We start from the raw sequence: 19,007 nt of genomic DNA on the forward strand, positions 1-19,007 counted from the left end.
GAGAGAGAGAGAGAGAGAGAGAGAGAGAGAGAGAGAGAGAGCAATTCAAAGGCTAATATTAGAGCAAGAACAAGGGGAAATAGAGAATAAATAGAAGAGGATCCAAACCACATCACCTTAATTTCAAATGATAAAAGATAATCTATTGACTTGACTTGATTCAAAATATAAAAATACATAATAATACAAAAATATACTTCAATAAATTGAATTCATTCACTAATGACTCAAGTGTGTGCATTAACCTTGTCTCCACACCTCTTCACTACTAATGTTTTAACTGATCACTCTAATTTGTCTAATTTGACTTCATTACACTAATGACTTAGAAAAAAATTATGGACAAAAGTTAGACAAATTATAGTGAGTAGTTAAAACATTAGTAGTGAAGAGGTGTGGAGACAAAGTTAATGGACACACTTAAGTCATTAGTGAATGAAATGTAATTATGTTATTGTTATTATTAGGCTAACTCTAACATGTGTTTCAAGGACACATGTTAATCAATTACTTCCTTCATTCTTATTTATAAGTAAATTTGGACTTTTTAAATTCATTGAATAAATGTTGTATTTGAATGATATAAATATTAGATATAACATTTACTTAATGAATGTAAGAAATTAAAATTTGCTTATAAATAAAAATAGATGAGTATATGTAAAAATATTCTTTTGGAATACGTGTAATTAATTTTTTTGAAACTCTAAACATAACTTTAATCAACTTAAATTTTTTAATTATAGTATTTTTAACTTGTGCCCTTAGAACATTTCCAATAGAGAAACATCATTTGGTTGCTTGTGTTATATTTTGTGGGTCCAAATTGCCATATTATATTTAAGCAATCCATACGCAATTTCATCTCTTTTTTCTTTAAGAGCATCTCCAATGAAAGAAATATTTTTGATTGCTTGTGTCATATTTTGTGAGTTCAATGTGTCACATTGCATATAAGAAAGTCATATGCAATTTTTATCAATTTTACATCAATGGTAATTATAAATAAATAATCTAAAATTAACCCCACCAATCAGCAAGTTTTCAACTTTTTCAAGTTGTTTCATAAAATTCTATCCCTAATAAAAAAAATGGCTTAATTGCACTTTTGGTCACACTATTATCCATTTTTTTAACTTTTTGGTCCCTCTATTTTAGAATTCGAAAATTTGGTCCCTCAACTTTGATTTTTTGAGGATTTAAGTCCATGTTCAAATCTGAGTGGAATTTTTGATGGCATGGCATATAATCTAATTGTGTATCAAATGCCAACTCATTTACATTTAATTAATATTTAACTTAATAATTTCGTATATAACTTGATAATTTCTTAAACTTAATTTAATATTTATAAAATCAAATACCATAATATAAAATCATTATATAAAATCTTGAATGTTATTGAACTCTAACAATTGGAAAGTACATCGCCTCTTTGTTCCTCCCAGGAAACCACATTTTTCTTCTTCAGATCCTTCGCTCATTTTTCTTTTTCTTTTACCTTCTTCTCCAACCCATGTCTGAAAGAAGTTTTTCATTTGCCTCAACAAATCAGTCTGGTTTAAGAAGAAGAGGGAGTAGATGTTGGTGTGGACTTGAGTCACCATTGATGACATCTTGGACTTATGAGAATCCTGGAAGAAGATTTCATGGTTGTGGTAATTTTAAGGTGGTGGGAAAAAAAGGATGCAACTATTTTGAATGGGTTGATGAAGACATGAGCAACCGTTCAAAAGATGTGATTAGATATTTGAAGAACAAAAATGATGAGGCTATAGATTTAATTAGGGACACACAAAAATGAAAACTTGAGGAAGATGAAGATAAAGTTTATGGGTTATTTTTTGGGTTTATCGATTGTGTTTGTAATGTTTCTTGTGTGTGCCTTAGTTGCAACACATATTTTTAAATGAAGTATTTTCAATGTATTTGTGAAAAATGCTTATAAGTAATTTCTATGATTGTGTAATTTATCAGAATTAGTGAAATATGAAACATGGTTTATGTGTATTTTGTGTTTTTTATGTGTACTAATGAAAAGTGATATTATGTAAAGTGTTAACTTATGGAAATTGATACGACTCTGTTATAAGCACCAAAAATAGCCTTTAGCTTTATCTTTCACAAATAGTCTTTAGTGAAAAAATTATGCAGTATAAGTACGTACCAAAAATTATGCAGTATCAAGCACCAAAAAGCCTTTAGTGAAAAGTGATATATATATATATATATATATATATATATATATATATATATATATATATATATATATATATATATATTATATATATATATATATATATATATATATATATATATATATATATATATATGGCATATCTTATGAGAATGGATAAGTTATATGAGAATGTGAGAATGAATCCGAGTCATTAAATTTTAAAATAAATGGTTGAGATTATGTGTCATTGTTTTTTTCTCTTTCCTCCATCATTTATTTTAATAATGGAGGAGAGAGAAAAAAAGATTGACACATAATCTCGACCATTTATTTTAAAATCTAATGGTTCAGAATCATTCTCAGGTTCTCATATAAAAATGTCATTCTCATATGATACGTCATATATATATATATATATATATATATATATATATATATATATATATATATATATATATATATATATATATATATATATATATATATATATATATATATATATATATATATATATATATATATATATATATATATATATATATATATATATATATATGAGGAGGGATATTATTACTTCAAGAGTAAGTTATCAAGACTTACTTCTCATCATGACCATTGATTATTTTTAATCTAATGGTTAAAATTAATATGTAATTAAATGTGGAGAGAGAAAAATAATACTCATTAATTTTAACCCTTAGATTGAGAAGAATCATTGGTCATGATGAGGAATAAATCTTGATAACTTACTCCTGGAGTAAGAATATCCCCATATATATATATATATATATATATATATATATATATATATATATATATATATATATATATATATAATGGAAACTGTTAATATTATGGGACAACAAAAATATTCATAAGCAAAATATTCATACTTTAGCCATAAGCAAATTATACAACTCTTAATTACTTCATCTATTTCAACATAATCAGGTATTTCAACGGTTATAACATCTTGGTCATTATTCAACGGTCGAAGGCCTCGAGTAAATAAAAACACGGCGTTCCAATACCAACGACATTTTATATTGCCATATTCTTCACTTTTAATCATGCTTTCACGATCCATATAGGACATTAAGTCAACGTCCCAATCCCAATTTATTTCAAACACTACTTCACATACGTACAACTTTACAGGATGGTATATAAATTCTCCCTTATGGTGTATTCTAAGTCTGACAGTTTGTGACACTGTTGGCCTACACAAAACATGTACAATAAACAACCATTAGGGACATGGGACCACAGAAAGAACTTTGTAATAAAATACTCATGAAATAGAGTTGGGACCACAAACAGAACATTGTAATAAAATACTCATGGAACAAATTTGTGACCACCAACAGAATTTTATGCTAAAGTAATACCAACACAATAGCACAACACAGTACCAACCATAACTTAAAACAACTCATTAAGTGGAACAAAAATGACGCAAAACCTTAAGCAAAAACAGTTGAGACAACAACCACTTACCTCAATACATATGTTGGATTTGACATTGAAGATGGTGTTCAGGAGAAATAAGGCGAAATCACAGAAGAGTGAAGACAGTTGAGACAAAGCCGAGCGTAGGAGACGAGCTTAATGGACGATAACATTTTGAATACCACCGATGATGATGTTCTGGAATGGACGATGATTTTCTGAAGAACCACGATGATGTATTGTAGGGAATTAAAAAGGACTCATTCCAATAAGGGTTCACTTAAATGAATTAGAAAATATAAATAATATTTGCTTATTTTAATATTTTGAAATTAAAATATATTGTGTAATTTTCAAAATTATTAAAATATATCAGAAAAATAATGTGAGTTGGCATCTGACACATAATCAGAATATATGTCATGTCATCAAGAATTTCACTCAAATTTAATCATGGACTTAAATCTTCAAAAAATCAAAGTTGAGGGACCAAATTTCCGAATTTTAAAATAAAAAGAAAAAAATTAAAAAATAAATAATAGAAGAACCAAAAATACAATTAAATCTAAAAAAAATTAAGAAAGTAAATCATCTCCAAGATCTCACCATTGTTACCAACACCCTTACCATTATTAGCAAGATTAAGGAGTAAATGACAAATATTGTAATTATAAAATGAAATCGATGTATTGGCCGGTTTCACGAAAAACCGGAGGTATAATCTAAAGTCGCATCAAGTAGAAAGGGTTAACCAAAGTCAAAACCCATAGAGGAAGTTATGTTGAGAGCATCACCATCCTTCTTTCGATTAACCACCACCTCCACAGCCATGTTCTCTTCCACTTCTTCCATTTCTTCTCTCAGAAACCCTAACTTCCTCTTCCCTTCATCTTCATCACCGCATTCTTCAAAACTCTCCATTCCTCCTCACTCTCTTTCGCTTTCCAACAATCGCAATCGCATCTCCCTTCGATGCTTCGCTTCTCGTCCCATTCATGTCGTCAATCCCATCGTCGAAATGGACGGTAGCCTCTCTAACCTCTCTTTCTCTCTTTCCTCACAGTTCGTTACTTCACTTCACACCGTTTTTTATTTGTTAATTTGTTAATATCATTATTTTGCTTCGCAGGTGATGAAATGACCAGGATTATATGGACGATGATAAAGGATAAAGTATGAATTCATGCTTTCTTATTTTAACCTCACTTTTTATTGCTTTATTATATTAATATATCGTTTTCTATCTGCTAAGAAGCACATGAAAATTAAAATATATATTAAATTTTAGAAGTTCAATCTCGATCCAAAGAGCACTGATGCTTTGAATGTGTGAGATTGTTACTACGGGCGATCCAAATTCGTTCTAGATAGACTATTTGATGGTTTTCTATCTGCTAAATAGCATATACAATAGACACTTGACACTGGTAATAGTTTAAGAAAATGAAAGTGACTAAATGTAATTATATGTGTTAATGTTTTGTATGTGTACGACGCCTGAACACACCTTCAATTTGAAGTGTTGGTGTTAAATGAGTTTGGATTGCCTACAATTTGTATTCCTACACATTTACGCTGTGAACGCATAGGTGACAGTTAGATCGAGATAAGACTGTCCAACATTTAAATTATCCCTACACACTTATGGTGTAAACGCATAGGTGACAGTTAGATCGAGATAAGACTGTCCAACATTTAAATTCGGTATTTAGATTTTTTTTTTTTAATTTAAATGTGCATTGAAATTTGGGCGGTCCAATAACAGGCGTGGTGACTACATAAATGCGTGGGATTGTGACTACCGGCAATCCAAATTCCTGCTAGATAGACTATTTGTGATTTGCTTTTTACATTAACGAGTTTTTTTTTTTTTTTTAATATTTAATTAATGTGAGTGCAGCTTATATTTCCTTACCTGGATCTGAACATAAAGTATTTTGATTTGGGGATTGAAAATCGTGATGCTACTGGCGACAGAGTGACTGTCGAAAGCGCGGAAGCTACTCTCAAGTTAGTGATTTTTTTTTTCATGAAAGGAAACATTCAAAGCATGATAACATAACATGCATTGGCATTTTAATTATTTTTTTATTTTACTGTTAGTGGTTTTTGTTTTAGCTGAGAATGTTAGATGGAAAGGTGTAGATAGGTCTCTTAATTAGAAAAGTACAAAAAATGCATGTAGATAGATTTTCTTGATATGGGGAGGATTGCTAGCCAAGTAATGCTGCTTATTTAGTTTCATTGAATTTATGTAGGCAGGGTTTTTGCTTTTGACCCTAAACAAATAGTCTAAAAAGATATATGATATCAGTCATCGTCACGGAAAATCCAACACACTTAAAAACCCTAATCAATTTGTTTACGGCTTGACCGGGGAAGCTGTTTGCCTTGCTGGATTTTTTGTTATGGTAATTGATGTCGTTTATCTTTCTAGACGTTTTGTTTAGGGTTTTCCTTATTGGATTTGATTTTCCATTACGATGATTGATGTCGTATATCTTTTTAAACGATTTGTTTAGGGTCCTCTGTCCTCCTACTTTAGCTGCATTTTGCAGGTTAGGTTTATTGGTTTTGTTTTGACATTTACCAAAAGGAAGGAAGGAACCAAAAAAGTTATAGGAGTGTTTGTTTCGTGTAATCTGTTGGTACATTTTGTTGCAGTGGAGAACTTGCATATTTAATGTCTTTTCGCTGTCTTTAACTTTGGCATAGAATTATGTTTTGTCCCGCAAGCATGTGATGCTCTCTGTTCCTAGGAATTTGCCATTAGTTACATGCTTGTATTGGGAATGTGCCGCTTCACTGCAATTTTACCTTAGTTTTCACCTAATGTATCTCTTGTTCTTTTTACTTCGGAGGGTTTTCTTATCCTGCCGCCATTCCCCCAGTTTTCTAAACAAATTTAAAATAAATTCCCATTTGTTAATTGAAACTTCTATTTGCTTCAGGTACAATGTTGCTGTGAAATGTGCAACTATAACTCCTGGTAAGTTGTACCGGGCTTTAAATAGATGTAGTGCTCTGTATCATAAGTCATTTGTCTTAGTGCCATATCCTCGAATTTAAATCATATTATAAAACATCCTACATAATGCATGGCAAGTGGACTCTAGTTCATGCTCTTGATTCGTTTATAATTTTGTTTACAAAAAAAATAGCATCTGAAGTTCTGAACTCTATTTTGAATTTTCAGATGAAACCCGAGTCAAAGAATTTGGACTGAAGTCTATGTGGAGAAGCCCCAATGGCACAATAAGGAACATTTTAGATGGTTGGTTTTATGCACATATTATTGAATTCATGCATCAAAAATAGTGATGTTAGCCCTTTTCCTTACTGTGTGCCAATGTCAGTTCCCCCATATGTTTTATTTTAGGTGCATTTATGTACATATATGCTATAGTGGAAGAGATATTAGTATGCACGAAGATTAGAGATACTACAGTGCGTAGTTTTGTGTATTTTACTTGCAGGATTTTCACGTCTGATTACTTATTTTTGGAACATACATACAAATGTATGAGAAATTTATGCTATTTCGATTCAATCTATTAAAATGCAGTAATCTACTACATCTTATAAAGATGCTGATCCTGTGATAGGGAATGTTGCTATGTGAAGAAAAAACAATTTTTGATGGCTTTAAATTTTTGCTTATGATATTTTCCCTTTTCTTTTAGGTACTGTATTTCGTGAGCCCATAATATGCCGCAATGTACCCAGAATTATTCCTGGTAATGTCTTAGCTGTAGTTTGATTCTTAGTGAAGTTAAATACCACAGAGCACCAATTGAAACTTATTTTTCGGTTATCAGGATGGAAAAAACCCATCTGTATTGGTAGGCATGCTTTTGGTGATCAGTATCGTGCCACTGATACAGTAATCAACGGACCGGGGAAGCTTAAGCTGGTATTTGGTATGTTACTTTCTGAAGACCTCCTTTCTGTTGGAGTTGGTTCTTCTTTCGGGGTCAAATTATCATTTTTAGGCATCACATGCGTAGTTTACCTTCTTTTCTTTTTTCTATCTTGAATTCAGTCCCTCAAGATGGTGACACTCCCGTGGAGCTTGATGTTCATGATTTTAAAGGCCCTGGTGTAGCTCTTGCTATGTATAATGTTGATGAGGTTTGTTCATTGTATATTTTCGGTGTATGCTAACTAAATGTTTAAAAACTTGCTTTTGTTGCTTTTTTTATTAGATTCAAACACTTGTTTTCCTTATATGCCAGTCTATTCGAGCATTTGCTGAATCATCCATGTCATTAGCATTTACAAAGAAGTGGCCACTTTACTTAAGCACCAAAAACACAATTCTCAAGAAATATGATGGCAGGTGATTATTGCTATATCTATGCGCGAGTTCATGTTTTCAGTTGTTGCCTTTGTATGCAAAACTTCTCCTTAATATAGGCAGCCTTTCTTTTCATTTGCTTCTATTGGAGATAATATACAGTTTGATATTATTACAGATTTAAAGACATATTTCAGGAGGTTTATGAAGAAAGGTGGAGGCAAAAGTTTGAAGAACACTCTATATGGTTTGTTTTGACGTCTGTGAGACTATTTTGCATGCATTACATACATTTACATATATACACATTGATGCTTGACACTTGAGTGACTTCAGGTATGAACATAGGTTAATTGATGACATGGTGGCATATGCACTCAAGAGCGAAGGTGGATATGTTTGGGCTTGTAAGAATTATGATGGTGACGTTCAAAGTGATTTACTTGCTCAAGGTAATATAGAGACCTTATTGTTTATATTGAAGCATGATGATTGTAAGTATGATGTCAGTCATAAGTAACCCCCACCAACATTTCTGATTAGATCAATTCTTGGACCCAAACCATGGAAAGTGGTAACTTTTTTCAAATACAGAGAAATATATTGTATCCTTGTCCAACCAATTTGGCTCCCGGCGTATACATCAGGATACTAAAACTATTTATAGACCACACCATTGTAATTTGCTTTGTTTGGATCTATTTTATTGACATTTGGTTATCATATAATTTAACCTTGACAAAGGCATTATTAGTATGATTTTTAACTTTTTTCTTTTGTTATTATGGGTTTGTAAAAAAAATGTAAGAAATGTCCGTAAGAAAAAATTTTGTTAGGAAAATAAGCAATTACCCAAGTGTTTCAATGCCAAGTTTTACAAACAAATGACACTACTGCCTTTTGTATTTATGTTTACCTTGGTATACATTTGTGCATAAAGAAAATTGTTGCTTTTCTCTTCAACATGAATTGAACAACAAAATGATGTATAGCATAAAGTAGCAAGGCAAGGGGAAAGCATTTCTCCTTGTTTCTGATTAGTTGATACTTAAATCTTGAAATTTTGTATGTCCTGGATTGTCAGCTTATGTAGTCAATTATCCTTGCGAATGTGAATGTTCTGGTGTGGTTGTTAATTACATTTTCATTAGTTGAAAGTAATTGTGAAACGCAAAAGAAAGCATTTGAAATTTGTGTAATTAATAATTCTGAATGTGTGCAGGATTCGGCTCATTGGGCCTCATGACTTCTGTGCTGGTATGCATTAGATTCTTATTCTTACCACAATATTTTTCCATCAATATCGACATTTCTCTTTTTTGTTTTTCGATGTCTTATGTTATGGTTGCAATGCAGTTATCTTCTGATGGAAAGACATTAGAAGCTGAGGCAGCTCATGGAACTGTAACTCGGCATTTCCGGTTTCATCAAAAGGGACAAGAAACCAGTACAAACAGTATTGCTTCCATATTTGCATGGACACGAGGACTGGAACATAGGTACTCTGTTGCTTGTTTCAAATTCTTGTGCATTTAGATGTTCTTTTGATCTTCTATTTAAAACTTTTCTACCTTCCTTTTTGTCCATTTTTCTGAATGTGTTATTGAGATGAATATGTTCTTATGTACCAGAGCAAAGCTGGATAATAATGAAAAATTACTGGATTTTGCTAAGAAGTTGGAGGCTGCATGTGTCGAGACAGTAGAGTCAGGAAAGATGACTAAAGATCTTGCCCTTCTGATTCATGGGCCTAAGTAAGTGAATCTCCTTCCCAACCATGTTTACTCATTTGAATATTTTGGTATTCTGAACTTTTTGTATTTGAAGTTTTAATTTAACTTTGTCATTCCTGTGTCCTGCTTCAAAGCAACTATTTGTTTTAAGATTTTACTATTTGATGAAATGCTTACTGCAAATATATTACCTCATATTACATGTGAATTTCATATGATATATCATATACCTGGGTTTATAGTCTAATTTAACTGGTTTGTGGAATGTGTGTACTTAAGCATGTGTTTGAGCCGTTAACCATTATATATAATTATATCGGTCTTCTCTAGCCTGATATTACACTCGGGCAGAGGGTTTGCTGTAGTCAATGTTGGAGTCAAAATATTTGCAAGTAAATTGTATGTCTAATTGTTATGATATTGGATTTTGTGCAGGGTATCAAGGGAATTTTACTTGAACACTGAGGAATTTATTGATGCTGTGGCGTCTAATCTCGAGAGTAAGCTCCGAGAGCCTGCCACTTCAACAGTCTAACTTAATTTTTTTGTTGGGAAATTGGAAAAGCTATGGCTTGATAGATAAGGAGGGGGGCCTGTAATGATAAATTTTTGGGACCTTGGTTACTACTGGCTTCTTCATTCTTATTGCCTGTTTGTTTTAGGTCGATTTTGAACACCCTTCAAATTCAAAGTTACAGTTTGTAGGCTATGATAAATCACAACCAACATATATTGGGACGCCGTACGGAAGTGTATCCAACACAGGCTTAGACTAATGTAGTAGTTAATAATTTGTTGTTGAAAGAAACAACTATAATAATAGTCAAACAATAAATATCATCAAGTTTGAACTGTAGGAATTAGGAAACATAAATATCAGCAAGTTTGAACTGTAGGAATTAAGTACAAATAAATTTTTATGAACAAATTGTGAAGATGAGAGGGATATAATTGTATTGATTTGATGGCCAGTATGAAAATTGATTTCATGCTGTAATTGATTTTGAAGTTTCCTCATATTTGGCTTTGTTCTAAAGTGATTCAACCACGGACATATATCGTAAGAGAATGAATTGTAAGAGAATGAATGACATGACATTTGTACAAACTATTTCATATTCATGCTATGTTCTAGAAAGCATTAACCATGTTTTTGTCAATGTACCTTCCCTTCAAACTTTTATCATCACCGTTACATTTTCTTGTTGATACATTCAAACTTCAGACAGTCACTACATGTTTCTTCAAGCCAATCAAAGACAAACTTCTTGGACAAACACAATGATTTTCTAACAACTTCAAATTAAACTAAACTACTAAACATATAACAAAATAAGTTCAAAATGGGTCAAAAGTGGAGATAATTGGGTCTGAGTGAAAGTAAATCACAGGGCTGAGTAAAAGTTTATTTTTACTGATGCAACAGGTCGCACTTAGCGTCATCAGACCGTGCCTAGTGCGCACTGCTTGGAATTTTCAAAATGCCAAAAGTCCCCTAATTTTTCCATTCACTTTCACTCTTTAAGCCTTATACTACTTAATGCAAAGCTATTAAATACTCATAAAGTTGAGTTGCTTCCTAACAATTGCTTGTTTTACGTCGTAAACTCGACACCTTTTATCAAGTAGACGCTCCCTCTTGTTGTTTCCTTTTACTTGGCTAGTTGTTCGTGCTTTCTGGTTTTGCTGTTGTTCTTTAACCAAAAGTTACTCCTGACCAACACTTAAGGAAACATAATGGAAAACAAGTATATACACACTATAGACAAATGTACAAAGTTTGAAAAGATAGAAACTATTGCGACGCTTTTAATATATAAACACCAATTCTCGACAACGACATTTTGTTAGTCTTGCAGCACATCAAAAGATTTAGGTAACTATATTTATATCGTCTCCACAGGGATTAGTGTGATATCAATGTCGTTCAACAATCTCTACGATTTAAGCATGGGTTTGCAAGATATATGTTTGTTTAAAGCAAAGGAATGTAAAAGCAGATTTTATAAAGAAAGTTTTGGAGAGATATGAGAGTTTTTCAAGATTTGAGTTCTTCCACCGATAGAATATGCATTTTACCAATCAGTTATATACAATCTAAACATTTATCAATTTCAGCACGTATCGCTCACAATAGAGTTTATGTCTAAACTTCTGATGAAGTTTCAACCTTATTGTTTAATCGACGATGTCTCAACTTATCAAACAATATGGAAGCATTATGAATCGATACTTTCTGTGAATGTTAAACCTAAAGCTATGTCTAGCATTTAGAATCTAACAGAGGCTTATCTTAATCAAGATTCAAAGCGTATCTCTCAATAATAATTCAAATTCATGGCTGCATAATGAAACAAAGATATCCTTAATATTAAACCAAGAATAAATTACAAATAACACTATGATCAATAAAAACCTATTACATATGCATTCTCTTAATCTTAGAATGTGAACAAATTTATTCATCTCTATAATCACGCATCACTCGTCAACACCGTTTATATCTAAAGCGGCGTTGCGGGATTTTACCGGTTAGAATAACATATGACGTCTCAATCTATTAAACAACACAAAAACATTAAGATCTGATACAAAGTGAATATCAACTCTCAAATCTATGTCTAGAGTTTGGTCATTGATAGATGATAATCTTAGGTCAAGAGTTTGAAAGATATTTCTCAATGTTGATTCAAACCATAATAAAACATGAAAACCAAGATTAATATCTATATTGATTCATAACTAGTTCACAATACAAAGATTAAAAGAAATACATACTACTATGGTGAAATACTTCCAATCCCAACAAGAAAGGGGGTTTAGCCACTCATGGGAGCTTGATACAAAGAGAAGAATGAAGATGAACTTGCATCAATCATGATTTCCCAAAGATTGATGCGAACCCAACTCCAATTATTCAAGAAATACCTTCTCCTATGATTCCCTATATTTCTCCCTCTCCAATTTGGTATCTATTCTTCAAAATATCTAAAAATCTCTATTTATAGAAAACTGGAAACAACATACCGCGCTAAGCCCCAAATTTGGCGTTTAGCCCCAAATTCTGAAAAACACATTAAACCGCCTTACAAGGTCGCTAAGCGCGGATGCCACTGCCCAGACATGCTACAAAGGCGTAAGCCTCATTAGCAGCTTTTGCACTTGCTCCAAAATTGCATGTTGAAGCCATTTATTTAGCTTTTGATTACCAAAGCTCCTCCAATGCAAATAAACATACAAAATGAGTTTCAAATTATCAATCTACACTATATTTATGTGATAAAACTAAAAACCGATTATTTACACTAAAGTTGAGGTTTTGACGTGAAATTCCAATGAATCAAGCTAATAAGTGTCATTTTCTCATGCATAACACTTATCGGATACCTCCTTTGAGGTTTGGACCCGTCTACTATTTGGTAAGGACCATCGCAAACATACTTCTTCAGATGACCCTCTTGAATGAATCGTTCAATCTTCTTCTTCAGCTGATAGCAGTCCATTGTTGATGAACTTTTACCTTATGATATTTGCACCATATGTTTGGTCCAGGTCCCATAGTGTCATACTTGGAGGGTGATAGAGGTGGAATACTTCACTCCATATCTGTTCATACTGAATGTTCTATAATGTTAAGTTTTCTGTTACACTTGAAAGTTGTCATGTCTCTCACTAGAAAGGTGCAGTGACTTCTGCATTGATGTTGTGTGACGTATCATGAGTTTCAAATTATTTCTCTTTGGCGTCTCAAGCCTTCTTCTCTATAATGATCTCCTCACCCTTGATGTAACATTTGGCATGTGCCATGATTTCAACCATGGAAGTTACTAGCTTTTGGGTGAGGGATTCGTTAAAGTTCCCCACCCTCAATTCGTTTTGGAACTCTCCTATAAACATTTTTTGATTTAGTTGAACCACTTTAATGGTCGCATCGTTAAAATGGATGAGGTTTTCGCTCAAAGACTCTAATGACCCTTGACGGACGTTAAGCAGGCTAGTGGTGCACACCTTCATGTGTTTGGTCGCCAAGAACTAGTGGACTAACTTCCTTACCAACTTTTGATAACTAGTAACTGACAACCACAACAAGTTCATGTACGATCTTAATGTTGCATCCATGAATGTCCTAGAGAGGAAGTTTACACTTCAAGGATTTTCAGGCGCCTATGATGGACATCTATGGAGGTGACCTGCTCATGGGGGTCACTCCTTCCATCAAACTTTGTCAGTGCGGCAGGTTTGGAGCTTTTTGGTCCAGAGGACCTCCAAATTTTGTCAAAAAGAGGCTGGGATCTAGAATCTCCATCTCATCACTAGAGTGTATCTCTCGCTGTCGATGTTGGAGATTCATCACATTTTCATCCAAGGTTTGATTGTGGAGACACAAATCTTCCATAATTTCAATAATAATAGGTATAAAAGTTTATTGAATTTTTTTCTTTCATATCTTTTAGTTTATTTAAACTAACCACTTAAAAATACAGACTCTAATTATAAGGCACAAATCCTATAATTTTTTGGGTCTGGGAGGACGACCTATATGAACTAACTCATTTTCATTTTGACAACTCTAAATTCATATCACATAAAAATGCATGTCTTAAGTCATAGTGCTACAATTGCGTAGGCCTAGGCATGTGTAACTGCTTCAAATTTAATATTCTTAGTGATGTTACACATTATAAAATAGGTTCAAAATTATTGTCCATTTGTATTTATAAATTCTTCCAATCTATTATTTTATTCAACAATTTTTATATCAAATATCAACTGTTTTTGGGATGGTAATTTTTTTTTATAACATTATAATTTATACTACATCCAATTACACAATAATCCTTTCACAACATGCCCAAACAACTAGACAAATTCACTATCTTCTATTTTACCATGTTAAATTTTTCTCCAAAAATAATATTTGATTATTATTTTAAAATAGATTTTACTAAATCTTTAAATATAGATTTTTATAAAATTTATATAAGAAATAAGTTTGATATTGATTCAAATATTTATATAAATAATGTTTGATATTGATTCAAATATTTATATAAATAATGTCAGACCAAAAATAATATTTTATATAATAAAAAAATGTTATTGTTATAAATGAGAACAATTTTACAATTAATATAAATTTGAATAATAAATATTTATGGACTATTTTTTTCAAATATGTAAGAAGATTAAGAGACAAATACTATTATTATGAACGAGAACAACTTTACTGCCGATCTAACTTTACTGCAAGAAAAAACGAAACCATCCTAATTTATATATATATATATATATATATATATACATATATATATATATATATATATATATATATATATATATATATATATATATATATATATATATATAACCACCTATTCATTATCATTTTTAAAAAAAAGAAAATTATTGAACAATTTAACTTTTCTTTCATTTAATTTTTATTATATTTTGGAAACAAAACACACTTACTCACTAGTTCTTAAGTAAATTTGAAAACAAAATTCTCCCACATCTATAGTTTGTTAACTCACCCAAAAAAATTCAATATTTATTACCACATTGAGTATAACCTATGAGAATGTAGAGTCTATTTGTTTACTTTATTTCCCCTTTCACAATTCATGCAACAACTATGTCTTCTTATTTTCTCTCTTCAAACCCAAAAATGCATACTTTCTCTATCTTACCTTCTCATTCAACCCTACAAATTTCAAACCACATAACCATATCCAAGTTTCACCCTCTTCAATTCCCTCATTCTCACCATTTCTCTTCTTCACCACTTAGGCTCACCATTGATGGATTTTCATGCCCATCTTCTTCTTTCTTTCAAACTCTTAGAAAGTCTTCACCTTTTCTCATTTCCACTCCAAAAATTCATTCTTTTAGAATCCTTGCTGCTTCTCTTCCAGAGAGACAAAGTCATGAACCAACTCAACCTTCTGGTGTTGTTCAGTCTTTACAACTTGGTTTCATGTTTGCTACTTGGTATCTCTTGAATATTTACTTCAACATTTACAACAAACAGGTTTTTTTTCTTTCAATTTTTTATTTTGAGTAAAAAGTTTTCATTTTTTTGCAGTTATTGGATTGGTTAGCAATGAATTGGATTATGGGTGAGAAGGGAAATGGACAAAATCAAAGGAACATTTGTGTTTTTAATGATAAAATTTTGAAATTTTCAAACATAGACTTACATACATAGTACATGAAAAGAATTCTGGGTTATGGTCATCACTATCTTACATGTTAGTTTTATCTCGATTCGATACTAAACTGAACTCAGTCGATTCGAGTTCCTAATGTGTATATTTTTTGGACATGAATCTCATAGAGTTATGATACACTATATTTTGGTTCATGTTATGAATTGTGAACTATTTTGAGGTTTGCATGTGATTTATCTTTGCTTAAAATTGTGGTTTTATTGTTAATGTATCTTTTGATTGATGATAAAATTTGATGCATGATTCAAAAATTGGTCTTTTGGTTCATGATTGAATGTTTGGTTTGATAACTATGATTTGTTCATCTATGCATTGGTGGTGTATTATTAGGTTCTAAAAGTCTATCCATTTCCAGCAACAGTTACAGCATTTCAATTGGGCTTTGCTTCACTGGTGATTAATTTGATCTGGATTTTGAATCTTCATCCAAGACCAAACATTAGAAGATCACAGGTAATTTTGATTTTCGATAAAAATTGACTAGTCCAATTCATGGTTTTCAACTGCGGTTATGGTTGAAGTTATGATGCAAACCTTTATACTGCGGTAAAATGTGGGAAAATGCTGGTGAAATTGCTTTTCTTACTGATTGATTGGTTTGTTTTTGTTTCAAAGTTTGCAGCAATTCTTCCACTGGTTGTGGCTCATACATTCGGAAACCTGTTGACCAACATTAGTCTTGGCAAGGTTTCTGTTTCATTCACTCACACCATCAAAGCTATGGAGCCTTTCTTCACTGTTGTTCTTTCATCTCTTCTCCTTGGTGAGGTAACGTCGAATTGAAGTCTTCGGTTTCTTATAAAACTGCTAAGTCCCTAAAAAATATACACTTTTTGTTCTAGTCCTTGTTTTCACTCTACAACCTCGAAAAATTACAAAATTGGATGCATTAAAAACATGCAATGCAATTTTGCAATTTGTAGGTGAGTCCTTATTTTGCGACTTTTGGTTTTCTGACATTAAGTTTTGATTCTTGAATGAACAGGTGCCGACTTTTTGGGTGGTTTCTTCTCTTCTACCAATAGTTGGTGGAGTGGCATTGGCTTCAATGACTGAAGTCTCTTTCAATTGGTAATCCATCAAACTAAAGCTTTTACATGCAAGAGGAACTTCGGAGACAATATTGAATAAGATCATGTTTAGATAAACAATTTAATTAAGCACTTATAGTAGGAAATCAAATTGTTTTCATATGATATGATTTGTTGGAAGCTTAAGATCTATGAAACAATGAAGCAGACGTGGACAGTAGAAACAACCCTGACATGTGAAAATTGATAATAATTTCAAAGAATAGAATAATTGAATGTAACCATATCATGCATCAGTTTTGGATAATAGACATGTCTTCAATCGAAATTGTTAGCACTACATAGGTTAAGATTGTTTCTAAAGTTTGACATGTTCTGTCTCAAAACAGGATTGGATTCAGCACTGCAATGGCATCCAACCTTACGAATCAATCGCGGAACGTTATGAGCAAAAAACTAATGGCTAATGAAGAGGTAACAAAATCACTTAATGAAACTGTTGCAATATATTCTGTTAAAAATATGACTTGTCATCAACCGAACCATGTGTTTGACAGGAAGCTTTGGACAATATCAATCTCTATTCAGTTATAACCATCATTTCCTTTTTCTTTTTGGTGCCATGTGCTATATTTTTGGAAGGTTTCAAGTTTACTCCTTCATACCTGAAATACGCGGTATGTAAACAAGTTATACACTTTTTAAATCGATTTTAAATAGGGTATTAGGGTTAAATATATTTTTAGTCTCGGTAAGATAATAATGTTACTTTCTTTATAGGCAAGCCAAGGATTGAATGTTAGAGAGTTATGCATAAGATCAGTTTTGGCTGCATTCTGCTTCCATGCATACCAGCAAGTAAGGCTTTTCAAATTTTGTTGTATGCTTTGACTGTGTGAATAAAGTGATTTTCTACTTGAAAGCAACTTTCAAGATCAAGTCAATAAACAATTTTTTGGAAGTTTTATTTTTTAAGATTGTCAATATTATGGGTTCTATAGTCTATTTTTGAGTATGTCATTGTTTGTTCATATGACATCTCCTGAAATTTGGTCCATAATTTAATTATCATAAAACTATAATCCAATCCTCTTTACACATACATATTTGTCATAATCCATTTAGTTGTCATGTGTTCGATCTAACGAAATAATCAAGCACTGAAATAGACACCAGACACGGCCCACAACCCTGTCACTTATATGTTGACAACATAACAATTTGAGAAAATAGAGTATAAACCATATGTAACATGAGACACCAGACACACTTTTAATCTAAAATTGTACTAATAGAGTGAAAATCATTGAGAAAATAGAGTATAACCATATGTATTGTACTAATAGAGTGAAAATCATTGAGAAAATAGAGTATAACCATATGTATTGTACTAATAGAGTGAAAATCATTGAGAAAATAGAGTATAACCATATGTATTGTACTAATAGAGTGAAAATCATTGAGAAAATAGAGTATAACCATATGTATCATCAGACACTCATTTAATCTAAAGTTGTACAAATAGAGTGAAAATCATTTTATTTATTAAGTATTGTAACATCAATAATTGGTGTTGAAGATAATGCATGCATTTGGTGACAGGTTTCATATGGGATATTAGAAAAAGTGTCCCCTGTGACACATTCAGTTGGAAATTGTGTGAAGCGTGTGGTTGTCATAGTCTCTTCTGTTATCTTCTTCCAAACTCCTGTCTCACCTATTAATGCACTAGGTATGTCTCTCTCTATTGTTTTCAAGTGGTGTACAAATTTTGTTGTCTTTGAAAATTTACACAAATTATTATTCATTTTATTTTCTGTGGTCCTAATTTTGGTTGCAGGAACTGCTATTGCACTTGTTGGTGTTTTCTTGTATTCAAGGGCAAAGAGGATTAAGCCTAAAACAAAAACAGCATAATTGCTTAGAATACTATAGGAGTATGTCTGTAACTAATTACTTAGAATACTAGTACAGTTATAAGATATCATCAAAACTTACCAAGGAATGTCCTCCCTTGAGTTTTTTTAAATTAAATTTTATTGGTTTTTTCTTGTATAGATATTTATATATGCTTCTCCATGCAAAGTTTCA

The 19,007-nt window shown here is 31.8% G+C and overlaps 2 protein-coding genes across 2 annotated transcripts; both read left to right on the forward strand.

Moving 5' to 3' along the window:
* The first annotated feature begins 4,317 nt into the window (after positions 1-4,317).
* LOC131652719 (isocitrate dehydrogenase [NADP]-like) lies at positions 4,318-10,677 on the forward strand. Its single transcript, XM_058922664.1, has 15 exons — positions 4,318-4,653; positions 4,758-4,801; positions 5,529-5,638; positions 6,580-6,617; positions 6,825-6,902; positions 7,312-7,365; positions 7,447-7,548; positions 7,671-7,759; positions 7,864-7,967; positions 8,104-8,172; positions 8,262-8,377; positions 9,148-9,182; positions 9,282-9,424; positions 9,557-9,679; positions 10,094-10,677. Exons 1-15 carry the CDS (start codon positions 4,407-4,409, stop codon positions 10,191-10,193), a joined length of 1,452 nt encoding a protein of 483 aa, XP_058778647.1. The 5' UTR covers positions 4,318-4,406; the 3' UTR covers positions 10,194-10,677.
* A 4,572-nt stretch (positions 10,678-15,249) lies between these two features.
* On the forward strand, positions 15,250-19,004 carry LOC131652723 (phosphoenolpyruvate/phosphate translocator 2, chloroplastic-like). The gene is made up of 9 exons (XM_058922669.1): positions 15,250-15,686; positions 16,216-16,338; positions 16,501-16,653; positions 16,871-16,956; positions 17,306-17,390; positions 17,474-17,593; positions 17,697-17,774; positions 18,519-18,648; positions 18,757-19,004. The coding sequence occupies exons 1-9, from the start codon at positions 15,291-15,293 to the stop codon at positions 18,831-18,833; spliced, it is 1,248 nt and encodes a 415-aa protein (XP_058778652.1). The 5' UTR covers positions 15,250-15,290; the 3' UTR covers positions 18,834-19,004.
* The last annotated feature ends 3 nt before the right edge of the window (positions 19,005-19,007 follow it).

The sequence above is a fragment of the Vicia villosa genome, linkage group LG2 (assembly GCF_029867415.1).
Source record: "Vicia villosa cultivar HV-30 ecotype Madison, WI linkage group LG2, Vvil1.0, whole genome shotgun sequence".
Classification (NCBI taxonomy): domain Eukaryota; kingdom Viridiplantae; phylum Streptophyta; class Magnoliopsida; order Fabales; family Fabaceae; genus Vicia; species Vicia villosa.